Below are 16,967 nucleotides of genomic sequence, written 5' to 3'. Positions count from 1 at the left end.
GTGTGACTGCCTATTGCTTTATGGAACTCTCACTAGTTGTTCCAGTAGCTATGTGGATCTATGTGTGTAGTCCTGTGTCCAACAGTGTAGCTGCAACTGTGTTTGGCTGTGTTCCTGGGTGTACAATTTGGGTGGTTGGTCCTATCTGGGGAGTGTGTGTGTAGCCGTGATCAACTGTATCCTGCTGTGTGTCCCCAGGTGGCCGTCCCCACCCGTGCCTGCGTGTGTGTACCCGCGCCCCCCCCTGCGGCGGGCACTGCGCGTGCGCGCCGGGCCCACGGTCCCCACAGCGGGACCCATCCGCGCGCCCGCCATCGCCCCTTTAAGAGCGGCGCTCGCGGGCGGCAGGGAGGCGGCGGGCGGGGGCGCGCGCGGAGGGAGGAGGGGGCGCGCGCTTCCCGGAACAGCCCGCGCTGAGGGAAGAGAGGAAGAAAATAAAACCCGTGGCTGGAGCTGAAGCTGGAGCTGCCGCCGCTGCCGCCGCCGCCGCCTTGGCCGTCTGGAGCTCCCCCGCGCGGACGATGCCCGCGGTGCCCGTGCGGGGCTCGGGGCGGTGAGGCCCGGGGCGCGGGGTAGCTATGGCGACCGCTAGCGCGGCCCGCGGAGCCGCCTGACAGGTGTGGGCCCCGGCGGCAGCGGCGGCGGCGGCGGCGGCGGCTCGGAGCAGCATGTACGCCAAGGGGGGCAAGGGCTCGGCCGTGCCCTCCGACAGCCAGGCCCGCGAGAAGTGAGTCGGTGGGCCGGGGCCGGGGGAGCCGGGGGCGCCGGGGGCGGGGCTCGGCCGCCGCGCAGCTTCCGTGGGCCCCAATGCCGGCGGGCACCGCGCGGGGCACGTGGGCGCGGGGGCAGGGCGTGCGGGGCCGAAGCGCGCTGGAGGGGTCGCGAGATTTGCGGGGGCGCGCGAGACCCGAGGGGCGCGAGATTTGAGGGGCGTGCGAGGCCCGAGGGGCTCGAGGGGTCGCGAGATCTGTGGGAGTGCGCTAGATCTAAGGGGTGTGAGGAGCTTAAGAGTTCGCGAGATTTGGGGGGCGCGTGAGACTCCGGGGGCAAGAGGGGCGCAAGGAGTCGTGAGGTTTGGGGGGCGGTGCGCGAGAGCCGAGAGGTCGTGAGAGTTGAAGGGGCGCCGGAGACCCGAAGTTCGCGAGATTTGAGGGGGCGCGTGAAACTCGAGGGCTGGGGAGACGCGACATTGCAGGGGCGCGCGAGACTCGAGGGCGCAGGATTTGAGGGGGCGCGAGAGACCCGAGCGGGACTCGAGGGTCGCGAGACCTCCCCGACGGTCGAGACTTGGGTGCGTGAGTTTGCGGTCGCGCGTGCGCGCGAGGTCGCGCACGGAGCGGCATCGCAGTCTCCGGGGAAGTTTGCGGGGCGGGCGAGACTGGCCAGTTGGGGACCCCTGCACGTAGGAAGAGCTTGAGAGAGGAGAGGGCCTGAGGGCTGCTAGCCCCAGCCCGGCGGGGGCAGCTGGGTGGGGCCCCTGGGGAGGCCGCACGGCCGACAGTGGGAGGACTCTGGGATCTGCAAAAACGCCTCAGGCGGAGGCTAAAGGCTCCGTCCTGCCTGTGTTCCAGGCCCCTTGATGGCCAGACCTGTCCTGTGCTCGTCCATTTCTTATAGAGGGTCCCATCTAAGCCTTGGTTTGGAGGTAGGGTTCTGCTGCTAAAGAAAGTTTGGAAAACACCAGATGGTCACATCCCCTATTTCATCCGTGGGGGTGCTGGGGCCCTGGAGAGGAAGCGATCTGCTGAGGTCTCAGGGTCTGGGGCGCGGGAGAGCGCTCAGAAAGCGGGAGTGGGGCGGGAGCGGGGAAGGCACACTGGACAGGTCGGCTGGTTGCTCCGAGCATCGGTTTCTGAAACGTGGACAACCGACCTTGTAGGATTCTCACAGGGAGGGGGTGAGAGGCTGCAGGTAGAGCACCCCTCACAGGCAGCCACCAGCCGAGCCACTTCCTGTCTCTGGGCCTCGGTATCCTCCTCTGTGAAATGGGGATGGGGGGGGGGGTTATACTGCTCAGGTCCTTAGCTCTCTGGTACTGTGTTTTTCTCCCTGCTCGAAGTCCTACCTCCTCCTGCCCTTCTTCCTTCTCAGGTCCCTGTCCTGGGCCCGCTTCTTGCTCCTCATCTCAACACTAGTTCTGGGACAGCCTGCCCCAGAAATGAACTGAGTACCTGCTGGGTGCATGGATGGTGGTGGATCCATTAATAAACACTCCCAGCCTACAGGGCAGCCTGGAGGGCACCTACCACCCAGCACTAACTAGCACTTGGATTTGGTCCTTGGTTTGGGGGCTTTTTAAATAAGAGGACAAAGGTGACGGGTAGTCGAAGGCCCCTTTGTCCCCTTTATATCCTTCCCCCTGTGGCCCCAGAGGTTCTGCTAATGTGAGGTGCTGCCAGGTAGGTTTAAATAGTTCCATAAATGACAACCATGGTTGGTGTCTTGTGTTTTTTCTGGGATTGGTTTTGAGAAGGGGCACATGACCACGTGTAGTTTGTTCCTTAGCCCAGCAGGTGAGGGAATCACCTTGTGTTTGCTCTGTCTCTTGCTGGGCTTCCAGGTGTGGCTGTGGGCATCCTTGTTTGGAGGGCAGATGGGCAAGAGTTTCTTGAGAAAGGAACCCCTGAACTGAGTCCTGGAGGCTAAGCAGAGCCAGTGGACACGGGAGCTTCCAAGGAAGGGCTTGAGAAGAGGGAAGGAACAGGAGGAGGAGGAAGACAGAGGGGGAATTTGTGAGTGGGGGTCATCGCCCAGGCCACTGGCTGGGAGAAGGGCTGTAAGGGGCGTGCGTGGAGGCTGTCAGGCAGGTGGTGAGACACCCAAAGGCCTGGCCTTGAGGGTGGGGGTGGAGGGTGGGGGGAAGAAATGTGTGGGCTGGAGCGTCCCTCTGTTGGGAAGTGACACAAGGCCCTGAGCGGAGTCTCCCAGCACCCAGCAGCAAGTCCAGGGGCTTTAAGGGGGAGGAGGACACTGTGCTAGTGCTCAGAGCCTCCGTTACCTACCATAATTCTTGCTAATTACAGTGGTGGCGCCACGTTGTAGTCTCCAAGACTCTAACATCCCGTTCTGTCACCTGAGCAGCCCTGTGTGCCTTTCTTCCTGTGAGCACTTGGGGTCTGGGCACCCCATATCCTCTAGGTCACTCGTTTCTTCCATCCACCTGCCCTCTCACAGCAGAAGCCCTTCCCATGAGCCTGCTCTTTGTTCTGCAGGTCATTTGCCAACATGATTAGGGGTGGGGATGCCAGGATTTGGATCCAGAGCCCAGGCCCTTCCCCATATGTGAGATCAGGGCCTGGACAGGGACACCTCAAGCTGGAGGCCCTGCATGGGGTGGCGCCCTGAAGGTCTCAAAACAACATGGTCAAATGTCCAGGCTTCAAAATTTTTCACTCAAAACAAAACAGCTCACAGTCCTTCCCTGAGACTCTATCCTGGTAAAAATTAAAGTAAGAACACATAAGAGAAATCAGCAAAACCTAAAATCTTCTCTGGCTTCTCTTTGCTTTGGGGATAAAACCCCAAATCCTTAACTTTGAAATACTAAGCTAACTTTTACTGGTTCTTACCAGACTGCCTGTGTTAAACCTATCCTCGCAGGAGGGAGTCCCTGTGGTTTTTTTTTCATTCATTTGTGGTAGCAAGGGGCCCAAGATGCCCTGGGTGCTGTTGTAATTTCAGTAGTGAGGGAAAGAGACCAAGTCCTTGCCCTCCCAAAGCTATATTCTAGAAAGAGCTGCAGGCAGTGGGCAGAGAGACATGTGTCAGAAGGGGATAAATAAGGTGGTTGGGGGGGTGGATGGGGCAGGTGGAGTTTAGGTGTGACAGGGAAGACTGTGACAGGTGACATTTGAACCACATAGGTCTCTAGGTGGAAGTGCCCTGAGTGGGGGGACACCCTGTGCAAAGGCCCTGGGGTGGGGGAGGGCCAGTGTGCTAGTGTGTTGGGGCACTGGAGGGACTGAAGGAGGCGTGCTATTGGGTGTGTGTGTAGACTCCAGAGGCTGGGGAGGGAGCAGCCGCTGGGGGAGCCCTGTCGAAATCCAGGTAAGAGGTGGTGGTAGCCTGGACCAAGTGTGGTAGAAGCAGCAGGAAGAGGGCTCCAAAGCAGAAGAGTGAGCTTTTTTCTCAAGTTTTTCCCCTAAATTCAGTTAAGTGCAGTGATCTCAGGGGGATGGCTGGGTGGATATTCACGCACCTGTGTACCTTTGTGAGTCAAGGCCAGACTACCCAAGTCAGATGTGGGGGGGGGGCAGGGGAGGTGGGGAGAGGAAGAAGCTGGGCGGGGAGCATGTTGAGGATGGACCACTAGATGTTATGTGAATCCCAAGTTTGGGAGGGCTGGGCTGGCGCACCCCATGGGCAGCTGCATGAAGATGTCATCAAAGCGGGAGAGGAGGCCATCCAGAGAAGGAAGTGGGGGCCCAGGGCTGAGCTGGGGCAGGGCTAGTGGAGGGAGGAGGGGAGCAGCCCGGGATGGGGTCCTGCATCCCGGATCAGATGCCACCCCTGAAGAACGGTTGAGGGCAAAGGGGAGGTGTAGGAGGACCTGATGGCTGGCAGTGTCAGCAACCTTGGTGGATGTGGTGGGAGCCAAGGGTCATTTCTTCAGGAAGCTTCCTGAGCCAGAATGCCCCAAGGGCAAGACTGCTGCCTCCCTGCCCCTATCCTTACATCTGCCTACCTGGATCCCCCCCATCCCTTCTTGCTGCCTTTTCTCTGGGCATCTCAGCCCCAGACTTTCCTGCCTCCTGCAGTGACCCCCCAAATGGGTGAGGGACTGGCTGGACCTCTCTCAGCCTCTCTCCTTGCCCAGAGGGTGCGGGAGGGGGGCGGGCAGGCCTGGGCTTGTTGGCTCTGCTTCAGTCCGTTGTTCCTTCACTAATGGACGCAGGGCTGGCAGATGCAGACCACTTGAAGGCTCAGGAAGCCTCTAGAAAGGAAGAGAATCATAGGAGTGAGTTGGCCAGGTAAACCTGGAGGCCATGGGACCAGGAAGGCTGAGAGGGGTGTGATGATGTGGCGGAGTCCACAGCCAATCTTGAGGAAAACCCACACTTGGAGCAGTGTGACCACCACGAGCCATACCTCTCTGTGCCCTGTCCCTCTCGGTGGCTGTCCACAGCTCATCTGGTGTGGGGTGAGCTGGGGGCACCCCTTGCCCTGGGACAGCTGCCCATCCCAGTCCCTCAAATGTCCCCCTCTTGTCCTTCCCTAGCACGCACTATCTTCCGGCCCACCATAGAACTCAGCAGGTAGCCTCCGGGGGTCAGGTGTCTGTTGTGTTCACTGCACAAAGAGATGCTGGGTGAATGCTGAATGAATGAAAATGGATGGAGGGAGGAAGAGGATCCAGGGCAAGGGCAGAAGCTGTTGGGGGGGGGGGGGGCGGGGGCGGGGAGAGGGGGGGGGGGGGGGGGGGGGGGAACAGAATGGCTAGAACCCCCTCAGCGAAAGGGGAGGGGAGCTAAGGGAGGGGGCTGATCTGATGGGGGGCGGGTATGTGAGGATCAAGAAGCCTGGCTGGGAAGGTGGGAGAGAACAGGAACATGAGTCAAAGCAGGGTTATTTTAGGGGTGGGGGCCCTCAGCCAGGGAGGGGTGGCCTGCTGAGTGGGGAGGCATCCTGGAAGGGCTTCCAGCTCAGGCCAGCCCTGGGGGAGCCCCCCCATCTTGGATCTAGACCCTACCCTCCCAGCACCGCCCCCCCTCCCCCCCGGGGCCTGGACCGAGGGACCCTATGTCCCTGGGAGCACCGGGAGGGGGCAGTAACTGTGGATGGTTGGGAAATGGGTGACCCCAGGAGGCAGGAAGTTGTTTCTCTGCTTGCTGATGGGGAGGACTGATGAGGGGGTGTTGGGGCTGAGGATGCGGAGGCTCGGAAGATGGTGTAGAGGGGCCGGCCTCCCTGTGTGGCCTGTGGAGGACGCTACTGGCTGGAAGGTGGCTTGTGTTCTTGGGGCAGGCAGCAGCCAAACTGGTGTGTCCAAGGGTGCTGGGCACTGTGTTTCTACAAGGCAGGCCCTGCTGCCCCTCACCTGCCCTCGCTTCTCCACACTCCCCCCTGCGGGGCTGGTGTAGCTAGGTCATGGCCACCACGGGTGGATGGGCGCTGGTCCTGAGAAAGAGAATGGGGGTCCGGGGACACCTGGCGGAGGAAGACCTCAGGTTAGAGGGCCCCTTTCTTTCTCTAGAAGACAAGGCTGGAAGGAAATTAGGTGTTGGGCCCTGACCACATGGCCTCGGGTACCCGCTGGGAGACCCCACCCAGGGCAGAGTCTGGAGTGACCTCTAGGAGCCCTTTCTCCCGGCCACAAGACCTCCCTGGGACGAAGGCTGTTCTGGGGTCTCAGCATTGGCAGGATGGGGCCAGGACTTGGTCCACGAGGGGATGTGGAACTGAGCAGAATGGATGACTTGCAAGTCAGGGGTCAGGGACTGCTGGGAGTGCTGCCTAGAGGAAGGGCCTGCCGGCTGGGTATTGATGGATATGTAGGAGCTGGCAGGTCTGAGCACCTGATGAAGCCATCACATCAGGGTGGGAGAGATGGGGGGGTTGGGGAACCATTGGGGGGCAGTGAGTGAGGCTGAAGATGGTATCACGAAGGGCTCACTGAGGCCACACCCAGGGACCCTTGGGGAAGGGTTGTGGGGCCTCCGGAGAGCCTGAGCCCATCCGCACCTGGCCTGCCTGCAGGTTGGCGCTGTATGTCTACGAGTACCTGCTGCACGTCGGTGCCCAGAAGTCAGCCCAGACCTTTCTGTCTGAGGTAAGCCAGCCTCGCCAGGCAGGGCCCCCCCAGCTGGGTCCTTCCTTACTGCCTATACCCTGGGGTCCACTCCACCCCCTTTCCATTGGGGCTCCAATGGTGGGGTTCGGTTGCCCCTCTGCTGGCCCTGGGAACTGAGGGCTGGGGTGGGTCAGGGCCCGTGGGCTGGGGTCGAGGCATCTGTCTGGCCATCTGAGGATCTGTGCCCACTTCTCTGCCCCTTACCCAGTTGTCCTCTGCCCTGCACCCTTGCTCAGGGCTGCTGTTTCCCTGTCTCCCAGGCCCCAGCCCTGGGGCTGCCTCAGGTTGGAAGAGGTTGGGCAGGGCCAGGCAGCAGACCCCCTCACTGTCTTGTTTTTCCCCTGCAGATCCGATGGGAGAAGAACATTACACTGGGGGAACCCCCAGGCTTCCTACATTCCTGGTGGTGGTGCGTGTGGGGCTGGCCAGGGTGGACCCTGGAGGGGGGCTGGGTGGGGACGCATGGGGAAACCATCGTCCCCCCCCTGCTGCCCACAGTGTGTTCTGGGACTTGTACTGTGCAGCACCCGACCGCAGAGAGGCATGTGAGCACTCAAATGAGGCCAAGGCCTTCCAGGACTACGTGAGTCCCTGCCCCAGGGACCGGGACCAGGGCTCTTGGGCATGGGCCAGTTTGGGGGCCTGTGGCCTTGGGGGCCTGCGTGGCCTGAGATTGGCTTGGGTGGGCAGGTGGGTCTGGTGTTGGGGTTTGATCTGGGATCTTGCCCACTTCTGGGAGTCCCTATGCCCTCTCCTCAGTCTAGGGTCACTCACAGGGTGGGGGAGGCTCCTTCCATTGCACCCAGCTCCTGAGAGTCCCCACAGCCCCCCCCCCCACCTTCCTGAAGCCAGCCCTACCTCTCCTTCCCCTCTTTGGAATCCCTTGGGGAGCCAGGAGCTCTGCCTCCCCATCTGCCCAGCTGGGTGGGGGGGTGGTGGTGGTGGTGTGTGTGTGTGTGTGTGTGTGTGTGTGTGTTGGGGGCCACCACGGCATACCCCCTCCCACCCCAGCCTTTTTGAGCTCAGGGGACCCTGGGGTTGGCTAACTGGCAGGTGCACCCTTGGGCAATACACTTCCTGACTTTGCTTGGTGATTGGGGCTGTTGACCCCACCTCTTTGGCCTCAGTTTCCCTCCAGGTTGAGTGGGGGTCAGAGGCCTATCTGGAGAGGAGGGGGGATAACATGAAAGGGCTGGTGGCATCTCATTGTCATGGGGAGCAGATGGCTGCCCCTGCGTTTATCCTCTTCTTGGTCCTGGCTGTGGGGCTTGGCCACCTGGCTTCTCTGAGAGGTCTCTGGCTGGACAGGAAGGGTGGGGGGCTCTGGGCCCACTCCAGGAAAAGCAGCAGCTCAGCTGGCGTCCAGGGGCGTGCAGCTCTAGGCGAGCTCCCCCTTCTCTCGCCCTCCCCCTTGTGCACCCACTCTCCTACAGCTGGCATCCTCACAGCCTGAGCAGTCCGCCCTGCTGTGCCCCCTCGGGCCTCCCAGGGCGTGGCCGTCCCCATCTCGCTCTGCAGTTGGTCAAGGTCGTGCACCGCCTCCCCACATAAAGTGCCCCCCCCCCCCCCCGCCCCCCCCCCCCCCGCCCCGGCTTCGCCTCTGCCCCCACCTCTAGTGGCCTCTCAGGGCCCCTCTGGGGAGGGCAGGAAGGCGGAACGCAGGGTTCTCCACGTCCACGGGAGCGCGCTTCCCGGGAGCGCGCCGGTTACCATGGCAGCGGAGTGCGTCGGGGGAGATGGTGCGGGCACAGCGGGTGTGGGGGGGGGCAGCACCCTAGCCCCGGGGTGACGGGTTCCCTGTGGCTGCGGGCGCACATCCTGACCAGCCGCTGCTCTAACGTGGGGGGAGCGCCGTGCTCGCCTCCCCTGCACGGTCGGGGCCCCCTCCGAGTGGGGGGCTCAGTTCACCACTCCCGGCTCCTCGGCCGACCTCGGCGTCTCCAGGAAACGCTAGCGCGCCCAACCCATCGTCATAGCAACGCGGGATGGGCCAGGGCGTCTCCGGGTGGATGATTGACGTGGGGGGTCTAGCTCGGGCCACCCGCCAGGGAGGGTGGGCCCGCCCTGTATTAACCCTTCTGGGCCTAGAGTTGGGGAGCCGGGTGAGCGGTGCCCTATCTTCTCCCTGCCCCCACACCTCGTCGGCAGCCCAGAGAGCAGCTGCCCCCCGCACCAGGAAATGCTCTGGCGCCTGCTGTGGCTTGAAAGGGGGAACTGCTCTCCCACCCTCCCTGTGGGGTAGGTTGGGGGGAGTGGACAGACCGAGGGCTCAGAAGTACCTCCTCCAGCCACTGAGGCAGACGCCTGCGAGAATACAATAGCTGCTCCAGCTGTCAGGCTCTGTGTCTGGGGGAGGGGGGGCGTTGGTGGAGGCAGGGGGAACCTGGCAGTTTGGAGGGGGGTGAGAGCTTTATCCCCCCACTCCTAGGGTCTCTTGGGCTTTCAAAAGATTGGTGCCAGGCCCTGGGAGTGTTTTCGGTCACCATAGGCCAGGGAGGGCTGTTCCCCGCCACCCCCTGCAGCTCCCCCCCCCCAGCTTGGGGCCTGGGCAGGAGTCCTTCAGAGGTTGATCTTTGAGAAGGGGCAGGAAGGGGGGGCAGCTTGCAATACCCAAGGGGAGGGGTATGTCTACAGGGGTCCTGCTCTGACGCAGCCAAGGGGCCCTCTCCCCACTTCTGTGGGGCAGGAAGTGCTCTGTGACTGTGGGCACAATGCTTAACTTCTCTGAGCCCAAGTGGCTGCAGTTTTGCAAAATCTTGGGCATCCCTGTGTGATGGCTTGTGCCAGTCCCAAGAATAGCCGTGACCCACACAGACCATACGTCTTGGATCCCATTGGGGGTGGAGGGGGGGGCAGATGATCCAGACAGACAAGAGTTGAGGGGCCTCCCGAGAATTACTGTGTTTACTCAGTCCTTGCAGAGTCCTCCTTCCTTAACCTTTGATGTGTCCCCTCTACCCTGTAGACTAGGCCTGCATTTCCCTCCTCCTCCCTGCTCTGTTCCCAAAGGCAGACAAGCCTGGGACTTGGAACCTACCAGAGGAAGTGGCCTGTCAGCCTGTACCCGGCCGCCACCAGCATCTCCACCCTGGGCTGACATGGGAACCCCCCTGTCTAGCACCCGGTCTTCTCCCCTCCTCCAACTGAAGAGAGGCCTGGAGCCTGGAGACCCCATCCCAGTAGTCCTGCTCTTCCTTCCCTTCCCAACTGGAGGAAGAGGGGAGTTCTCTGCGCCACAGCCCCAGAGAGCAGCCCTCTGGGAGGGAGGTTCATCTGGAAGCTGCCAGTTGATTTTTGTGTTTATTTGGGGTGTCTTGGGTAGAGCTGGGAGTCCAGCTAATCCGCTTTACCAGCCAGGAGGACATGGGGCCTGCTGGGCCGGGGCTAGAGTCAGGGACCATGCCCCCACTGGTCTGATGTGAGATTCCGATGGAAAGAGCAAGCCTGTGCCAGATGCAAGAGGCGCGTGCCCACGGGGGCCCTGGCTTATTGGCATTTTCAGACCCCCCCAGAATCCTCATGCTTGGGACTGACGCCTTAGGAGCTGGGATCCCCAGGTCCCTGGCCTTCCCCCTGGACTGTGTGCTGCACCTGACAGGGCCCCGATCACCTCCAGTGTCTTGGGTACAGAAGAGGCAAAGCCTGGGTCCACGGCCACACGGCACATTTGAGGAGGACACCAAGTCAGGGCTGCTAAAACCGGGGTGGGGACAGGAGCAGTCACTCCTCCTTCACCTAGAGAACCCTCCAGGCGTCCTCACGTGCTCACATGGGTAGAACACCCGATGGCCCAGGTTCCTTGCTCTGTGGAGTGGGCTGTTTGCGGACAGGAGGGGACACTCAAGCAGGAAGTGACGTGAGCAGGTTCTCCTGGTCTTCCTCACCTCTGCAGAGCGCTGTAGCGGCCCCCAGTCCTGTGATGGGGAGCATGGCCCCCAACGACGCGATGGCAGCAGGCCCCATGGCACCCGGCTTCTTCCAGGTACAGCCAGGGCCGGTGCCCCTTGTTCTCCAACTCAAGTGGGCATGTGTCGGAGGGTGAACAGCGTGGGCCATGATGGGCGTGGGTGGTCCCACGGGGAGAGGCCCCGGCAGGCTGCAGTTGGTAGGGGTTTGTCCGCGAGGTGGGCATTTGCACACAGGCCTTGGTGGCGGGGGCAGGGAGCGGCTGCATGGGCTGGGCCCCAGTGCAGGAGAGGGCGGGGTCTCTGTGACGTTGGCCTGCACGGGCCTGGTTGCTAAGGGCCTCGGAGCATGGCTCTCTGAGCCGTGGGTCTTGCCCATGACTGTTCCTGTAGGGCCCCCCACCCCAAAGCCCGTCTTCCACTCAGGGGAGTGCAGGGCTGGCCCACCCTCCCGCCTCCATGGCGTCCCCTCACCCTTCCTGGCCAGGCTCAGCAGGGCCACAGAGAACAGTGAAGCTTCGGTGGACCTCGCTCCTCCCAACCCACCTGGTTCTGTCCTCCTAGGGCCCCCCCGGCTCCCAGCAGCCCCCCCACAACCCCAACGCCCCCATGATGGGGCCTCACGTTCAGGTAAGGACCTGTGACGCCCCGCCCCTTTGCACACGCACATCCCAGCAACTTGAGACCCCAGCCCCACCGCACTCACGCACCGGGCACTGGCTGGCTGCAGTTTGCTGGCTGGTCCTGGAGGAGGGGGCTGTCCAGGCTGGGGGCCTGGGCACTGCAGGAACAGGGTAGCTTTGGGGGGTGAGCGGGTGGCGGGAGGTGCTGATCCCCGGCCCACCTCTTCCAGCCCTTCATGTCACCGCGGTTCCCAGGGGGCCCCCGGCCCACCCTGCGGATGCCGAGTCAGGTGAGAGAGGGATGAGGGGAGGGGGGGGCAGGAGTTGGGCCAGGGTGGGGGTACCCATGCTCAGTGCTGCCACACCCCCTCCGCAGCCTCCCGTGGGCCTCCCCGGCTCCCAGCCCCTCCTTCCTGGCACCATGGAACCCTCCCCGCGAGCTCAGGGTGAGTAGGGAAGCTCCAGCTGCTGCCACCCCCCACCCATTAGGACCCCAGCTCCCAAGTTCCTCGTCCCTGCTGCCTCCTGGTGCAGAACCACCCCCCTCCAGCACATGTCCACACTGGGGAGTGTTACTGGCCTGAGCTCCCTTCTGCCCCCCCCCCCACCAGGGCATCCGAGCATGGGCCCCATGCAGAGAGTGACACCTCCACGGGGCATGGCCAGCGTTGGACCCCAGGTGAGGGCTGGGCCAGGAGAGGGGGTGCGCTTCCAGGGGGCTTCCCCCGACACCTTGGCCTGCACTCACAGCCCTTTTGCCTTCCCAGAGCTATGGAGGTGGCATGCGGCCCCCACCGAACTCCCTCGCTGGCCCAGGCCTGCCCACCCTGAACATGTAAGGCCCTGAGAGACCCCTGGGGTGTACCCACGTAGGCTACCACCCAGCTTCGTGGCCCGGCTCTGCTGGGGCAGACTAAGTCTGCACAACAGCTCTGGTTGTTTATGCTGCACTGGGTGGGGAAACTGAGGCCCAAAGGCCCTATCCCATAGGATATGGGATTTGAGGGCCGACTAGAATCCATTCCTGGTTACCAACTCTCAGCCAAACTCTGCGGCTCCTCGGGCCTGTTTGGGGGCACATGGGCAGGGTGGGGGATGTCACAGTGTGTCGGGGGCTGTGTGCCACCTGGCCTAACCCCGGGGTCCCCCCACTGTCTCTTCTAGGGGCCCTGGAGTGCGAGGCCCATGGGCCAGCCCCAGTGGAAACTCGGTGAGAGGCGGGCTGGCCAGCCAGGGGAGGCCGGGGGGTGGGTTAGCGGTGTGGCGGTAGAGTGGACTGCTCACAGCTGCCCTTCTCCCCAGATTCCCTATTCCTCCTCCTCCCCCGGCAGCTACTCGGTGAGTGACTGAGTGACGAGGGGGGCTGGGCCACTTGAGCCAGGGGGCAGTGGTGATGGTTGGCAGATGCGGGGGGTCGTTCTCACCTGCTCTGTCTCCTTCCTTGTGCAGGGACCCCCAGGAGGAGGAGGGCCCCCTGGAACACCCATCATGCCCAGCCCTGGAGGTGCTGCAGCCTGGGCGGGATACAGGGAGGGGTGTGCTCGCCTGGAGAGATCCTCACACCCCATCCCCTCACGCACCGGTATCTCCCCCAGACTCCAACTCCAGCGAGAGCATGTACACTATCATGAACCCCATTGGGCCGGGCGCCGGCAGGGCTAATGTGAGTGGGGGGTTCCAGGGTGGGGGCTGCGGAAGGCGGTGGCCCCGCTGGGGGTCTTGTGGCCCGAGTCCCACGCTGCCCGCCCCCCCCGCCCGCCCGCAGTTCCCGCTCGGCCCTGGTCCGGAGGGCCCCATGGCGGCCATGAGTGCAATGGAGCCTCACCACGTGAACGGATCCCTGGGTGAGTGGGCGTCCCGAGACACGCACCCCACGCCCCAACCCCGCTGCTTCGCGAGCCTTTTGCGCCCCCTGGCGGTTGCTCCTGCCCCTCTCCCTGGTTTCTCCGCGGGCGTCCCCGTCGCACCCTGAATTTCCACGGGCCTCTCGCTGGCAGGGGAGGCGGGGGGGCGGGGGGAAGATTCCAGTAACTAAGCCAAAAGTGCCGTCACTGACCCCCGTCCGGACCCTCCATCCAGGACCCCCAGCGGCGCCCCAGCGGACTGGGCCCCGGGGACGGAGGCAGGGCCCCGGGACAAGTTCGGGGAGGGGTTAGTTGACCCTGGGCCGGGGTGGGGGCGGGGGATTGGTTCCGGGCCTGGCGCAGGCGCATCTGAGCCGCGGCCCGCCGTCTGTCGGTCCACAGGCTCGGGCGATATGGACGGGTTGCCGAAGGTGAGGGGCCGCGTTCCTGCGTGGGGCGGGGCCTGGGGCTCCCTGGGTGCGGGGATGCGGGCTTGGCCAGAGCTGTGCGGGCCTAGTTGGGGTTGGGCGGAGCGGTGGGCAGGGCCTGGCCCGCGGGGCGGGGAGTCCTGCGCTGACCACGGCCGCCCCCAGAGCTCCCCCGGCGCTGTGGCCGGCCTGAGCAACGCCCCGGGCACCCCGCGGGACGACGGCGAGATGGCGGCCGCCGGGACCTTCCTGCACCCGTTCCCGAGCGAAAGCGTAAGCGACTGCGTCGACTCCCCCCCCGCGGCGGCGTCGGGCCGGAGGGGCCTGGCGGGCAGGCCCCGGCGGGGCGGCCGGGGGGCCAGAGCAAGACCGTGACCGCGGCGGGCCAGGTGGGGGGGCGGCCGCGGCATCCTTCCCCTCCCCTGTCCCTCCTCCCCCTCCTCCCGCCCTAATCTCACCGGCCCCCCCTTCCCCGCCCCAACCCCCACCCTGGGACCCGCACCCCAGGGCGGTCTCCCCACGCATCGCCACCTGTCTCCTCCCCTCCCTCCGCCCCGTCCCCCATTCTCCCCGGGGGGGCGGGTCCCAGCGGAGGCCGGAGCTGAGCCCGCCTCCGCGCGCCACCCCCTCGTCTCTCCGCAGTACTCGCCCGGGATGACCATGAGCGTGTGATGGGGCAGCAGCCCCTTGCCCACTGCCGGCCTCGGCTTCTGCCTAGTGCCCCTGCCTGGGACCAAGGTTCAGGGGCTCGGGCAGTCTGCTGGGTGAGGGTCTGAGGTCACACCTCGGGCGACTGTACTCCATCCAGTTCAAGGATTGGACAGCTGGGAAGCCCGGCACAAAGGACTCTCATTTTATAAAAAAAGAAAAACAAAAAAAACCACGCAAGGACCTCAGAGACGTTCTTTCCTGTATAGGCCCTTCTTGTCATTTCTATTTTGTCCCAGGGGGCTCCTTGGGGACCTCCTTTCCCCTGGACAGCAGGGGTGGGCCCCATCAATAAATGTAACTTGGTTTTGGTTTTTGGTATCTGGTCTCAGATTTCTTTGCTGTGGCTTGTGGCCACGGCCTCCCATCATGGGGTTAGGCAGAGGCCTCGCTTCTAGAAGTGTCAAGAGTTGGGGCATCAGTTTCTGAAGGGTAGGTAAGAGTCTACCACGTGAAAAATGGATTTGGGGCTGGAGTTGGGGGGTGGTTAGGGTTAGGTTGCAGGCGCCGAGAACCTCCAGGTGATGCTGTGGCTGAGAGCGGCACTGGCTTTATTGTCTTCAGGGGTCTTGGAAGGGTTGGGTTCTGAGGGGCAGTGGGGACGAGAGTTTTGGGGGAGATGGATGGCCACGGCCTTAAGTGGTGGGCATCTGGGGTGCGTCAGCCCGAGAGTGCCCATTGGCATCCCCCGTACAGCCGTTGGGGGCAGTTGGCGCTGGTCCTTTCTTGCAGGGCAGAGGGCAGGTGGCGACCACAGGCCCCCCTCGCTTGAGGCCGGGGCGCTCCATCTTGTGTTCCAGAAGCATGTGGTTCTGTGGCGGGAGCCCCACACAGGCCCTGGGGGGAAAGGTTGGGGCTGAGTGGGGCCAGACCATGCGGCTGGCGAACCCCACAGCCTCCAATCCCAACAGTCCCTGTGCCGAGGCCGCCAGTGGACATTCGGGCCTCGGATGGGGACCCCAAAGCCGGGCCCCACCTGAGGATATTCTCGATGCAGCTGCGCTGGCGGAAGAGCGCATTGACCACCGGGCTGCCGGGCGGCACCAGCGGCGCCTTGAAGAGGAAGCTGAGCAGCGACAGCACCGAGTGGAAGCCCTGCGGCTCGGGGTCGGCGTCCGTGCAGAAGCTCACGCGCTGGCACAGCTCGGTCAGCAGCACCAGGTCGAGCATGATGGGCGCGGCCAGGAGGGAGTCCTGCAGGGCCGGCGGGTCAGAAGGCGGGGCAGGGCCGGCGGGCGGCCCCACTCCTGCCCCGGCGGGCCCCGCACCTCGCACGTGTTGTGCAGCACCAGCGTGTTGGTGCCGCCCAGCATCAGCTCCGAGGTGTACTCGTCCAGTGCCCGCTTGCTGTCGCCCACATACGGCACGTACTTGATGACCACCTGGGGGGCCCAGCACGAGGTCACAGGGGTCCCCGCCCTCCTCCGCCAGGGGCTTCCCCCCACCCCCCAGAGCGGCCTGTGGCCCACGCACGCAGTGGTCGGGCTCCTGGCCGGGCGCGTAGAGCACGGGGTTGCTCTGCACCATGTCGTCCACCACGCTGCTCTTGGACACCTCCTTGGAGCGGAACTGGGGCGGCGCCGACAGGTTCTGCCCGTCGTTGTTGCCCAGGTGGTTGTAGCTCACGATGGACATGGTCTGCGGGAACAAGGGGTCCCGCGGCAGCTGCAGGCCCCGCGGCGCACAAGCCCCGTGGCGCGGGCTTGGGGTCCAGGCCCCCCCTCCTGAGCTGTGCACCCCCTAGGCCCACGCACCTTGAGGCCAGAGCCGATAAGGAAGTCCACGAGCACGGACTTGACCTTGGTCTGGCCTGACTTGAAGTCGTCTCCACCCACGAAGACACGTCGCTGGCGGGCGAGCTCGAGCGCCCCAGGCACCAGCGTGTTCTGCGGGGACCCATTGAGGAAGGCGCAGCCCTCCAAGATGCTGGCCACGGCGAAGAGAGTGGAGGGCGACACCTCCAGGCCCAGCTGTGGACGTAGGCGGGCGATCAGGACGGAGGGGTCCTCTGGGGCTGGTCCTGACCCCTCTTCCCGACCCTGGATGCACTCACCTGGATGGTCCGCAGCAGGTTCTCGGCGGTGTCATTGAGGCCTGGGACCACTTCGCAGAAGCGCTCCGTGTTCGCTGTCCACAGCACGATGACTTTGTCTAGCCCAGCACTGGACCGGAAGTCGCGGATGTCCCTGCGGATCTGCTCCAGCTGGGCGGGGAGGGAAGGAGGCTGTACAGGCTCCTTGATCTGGGGAGGTCTGGGCTACTCTTCCCCAAGTGCAAAGTGAGGTCTGGAACCTCAGGATGCGAACGAGGAGACAAAAGGCCAATAACGCAGGGGGTGCGGGGGTGAGGGGGGTGCGATGGGAGGGGTGGTGGGTGATAACTCGGGGCGAAAGGCAAGAGCAACAAGTGGCAAGGGATACAGGGTTTGGGGCGGGGCCGCACCTGCTGTGCGCGCGTGCCCAGTATGAGGTTGTCAGCGCGCGCGCTCTGGTTAGCTGCGATGAACTCGGGGATGTAGACAGAGGGCCGCGGGCGCAGGGCCTCCAAGTGCGGCCACAGTTGCTCCTGCAGCCCCCAATCCAGTACCTGCGCGCGCCGCATCGCCTCAGCCAGGTTCAGCGACGATATGTCCCAGCCTGGGGCGGGGGGGTGGGGGGGTGGGGGGGGGG

The 16,967-nt window shown here is 64.0% G+C and overlaps 2 protein-coding genes across 9 annotated transcripts in view; one reads left to right on the top strand and one right to left on the bottom strand.

Annotated features, from left to right (window-relative positions):
* Positions 1 to 379: 379 nt before the first annotated feature.
* Positions 380 to 14,612, top strand: SSBP4 (single stranded DNA binding protein 4). 5 transcript variants are annotated; one of them, XM_034997930.1, is made up of 18 exons: positions 380 to 727; positions 6,697 to 6,769; positions 7,138 to 7,199; positions 7,289 to 7,373; positions 10,683 to 10,772; positions 11,260 to 11,325; positions 11,549 to 11,608; positions 11,695 to 11,764; positions 11,930 to 11,997; positions 12,086 to 12,153; positions 12,483 to 12,528; positions 12,621 to 12,656; positions 12,768 to 12,822; positions 12,914 to 12,981; positions 13,084 to 13,162; positions 13,565 to 13,593; positions 13,756 to 13,979; positions 14,233 to 14,455. In XM_034997930.1, the coding sequence occupies exons 1-17, from the start codon at positions 669 to 671 to the stop codon at positions 13,963 to 13,965; spliced, it is 1,224 nt and encodes a 407-aa protein (XP_034853821.1). In that variant the 5' UTR covers positions 380 to 668; the 3' UTR covers positions 13,966 to 13,979; positions 14,233 to 14,455. The 5 variants fall into 5 exon arrangements, with proteins under 5 accessions (XP_034853821.1, XP_034853824.1, XP_034853823.1 ...); XM_034997934.1 differs by having other exon boundaries at positions 381 to 727; positions 13,756 to 13,863; positions 14,233 to 14,612; XM_034997933.1 differs by lacking the exon at positions 11,260 to 11,325.
* Positions 14,613 to 14,826: 214 nt separating this feature from the next.
* Positions 14,827 to 16,967, bottom strand: part of ISYNA1 (inositol-3-phosphate synthase 1) — a 14,792-nt gene continuing 12,651 nt past the window's right edge. For all 4 annotated transcript variants that reach the window (XM_034997926.1, XM_034997927.1, XM_034997929.1 and 1 more), the window contains 7 exons: positions 16,741 to 16,934; positions 16,352 to 16,501; positions 16,053 to 16,268; positions 15,772 to 15,936; positions 15,567 to 15,680; positions 15,275 to 15,492; positions 14,827 to 15,135 (listed from right to left, as the gene is read on the bottom strand). In XM_034997926.1, coding sequence (XP_034853817.1) covers positions 14,934 to 15,135; positions 15,275 to 15,492; positions 15,567 to 15,680; positions 15,772 to 15,936; positions 16,053 to 16,268; positions 16,352 to 16,501; positions 16,741 to 16,934 — 1,259 coding nt within the window. In that variant the 3' untranslated portion in view covers positions 14,827 to 14,933. The remainder of the gene's footprint in view (positions 15,136 to 15,274; positions 15,493 to 15,566; positions 15,681 to 15,771; positions 15,937 to 16,052; positions 16,269 to 16,351; positions 16,502 to 16,740; positions 16,935 to 16,967) is intronic.

Source organism: Mirounga leonina, unplaced genomic scaffold (genome assembly GCF_011800145.1).
Source record: "Mirounga leonina isolate KUSES-001 unplaced genomic scaffold, KU_Mleo_1.0 Mir_94, whole genome shotgun sequence".
Taxonomy (NCBI): domain Eukaryota; kingdom Metazoa; phylum Chordata; class Mammalia; order Carnivora; family Phocidae; genus Mirounga; species Mirounga leonina.
The sequence above is the reverse complement of the archived record's forward strand: the minus strand, read 5'-3'. Positions and strand labels throughout refer to the sequence as shown.

Bases quoted from the DNA above. Each gene is read 5' to 3' on its own strand.
- SSBP4 (XM_034997930.1), top strand. From the start codon at position 669: ATGTACGCCAAGGGGGGCAAGGGCTCGGCCGTGCCCTCCGACAGCCAG. The intron at 728-6,696 runs GTGAGTCGGTGG...GCCTGCCTGCAG, and splicing joins GACAGCCAGGCCCGCGAGAA to GTTGGCGCTGTATGTCTACG. The intron at 13,163-13,564 runs GTGAGTGGGCGT...GTCGGTCCACAG, and splicing joins CCACGTGAACGGATCCCTGG to GCTCGGGCGATATGGACGGG.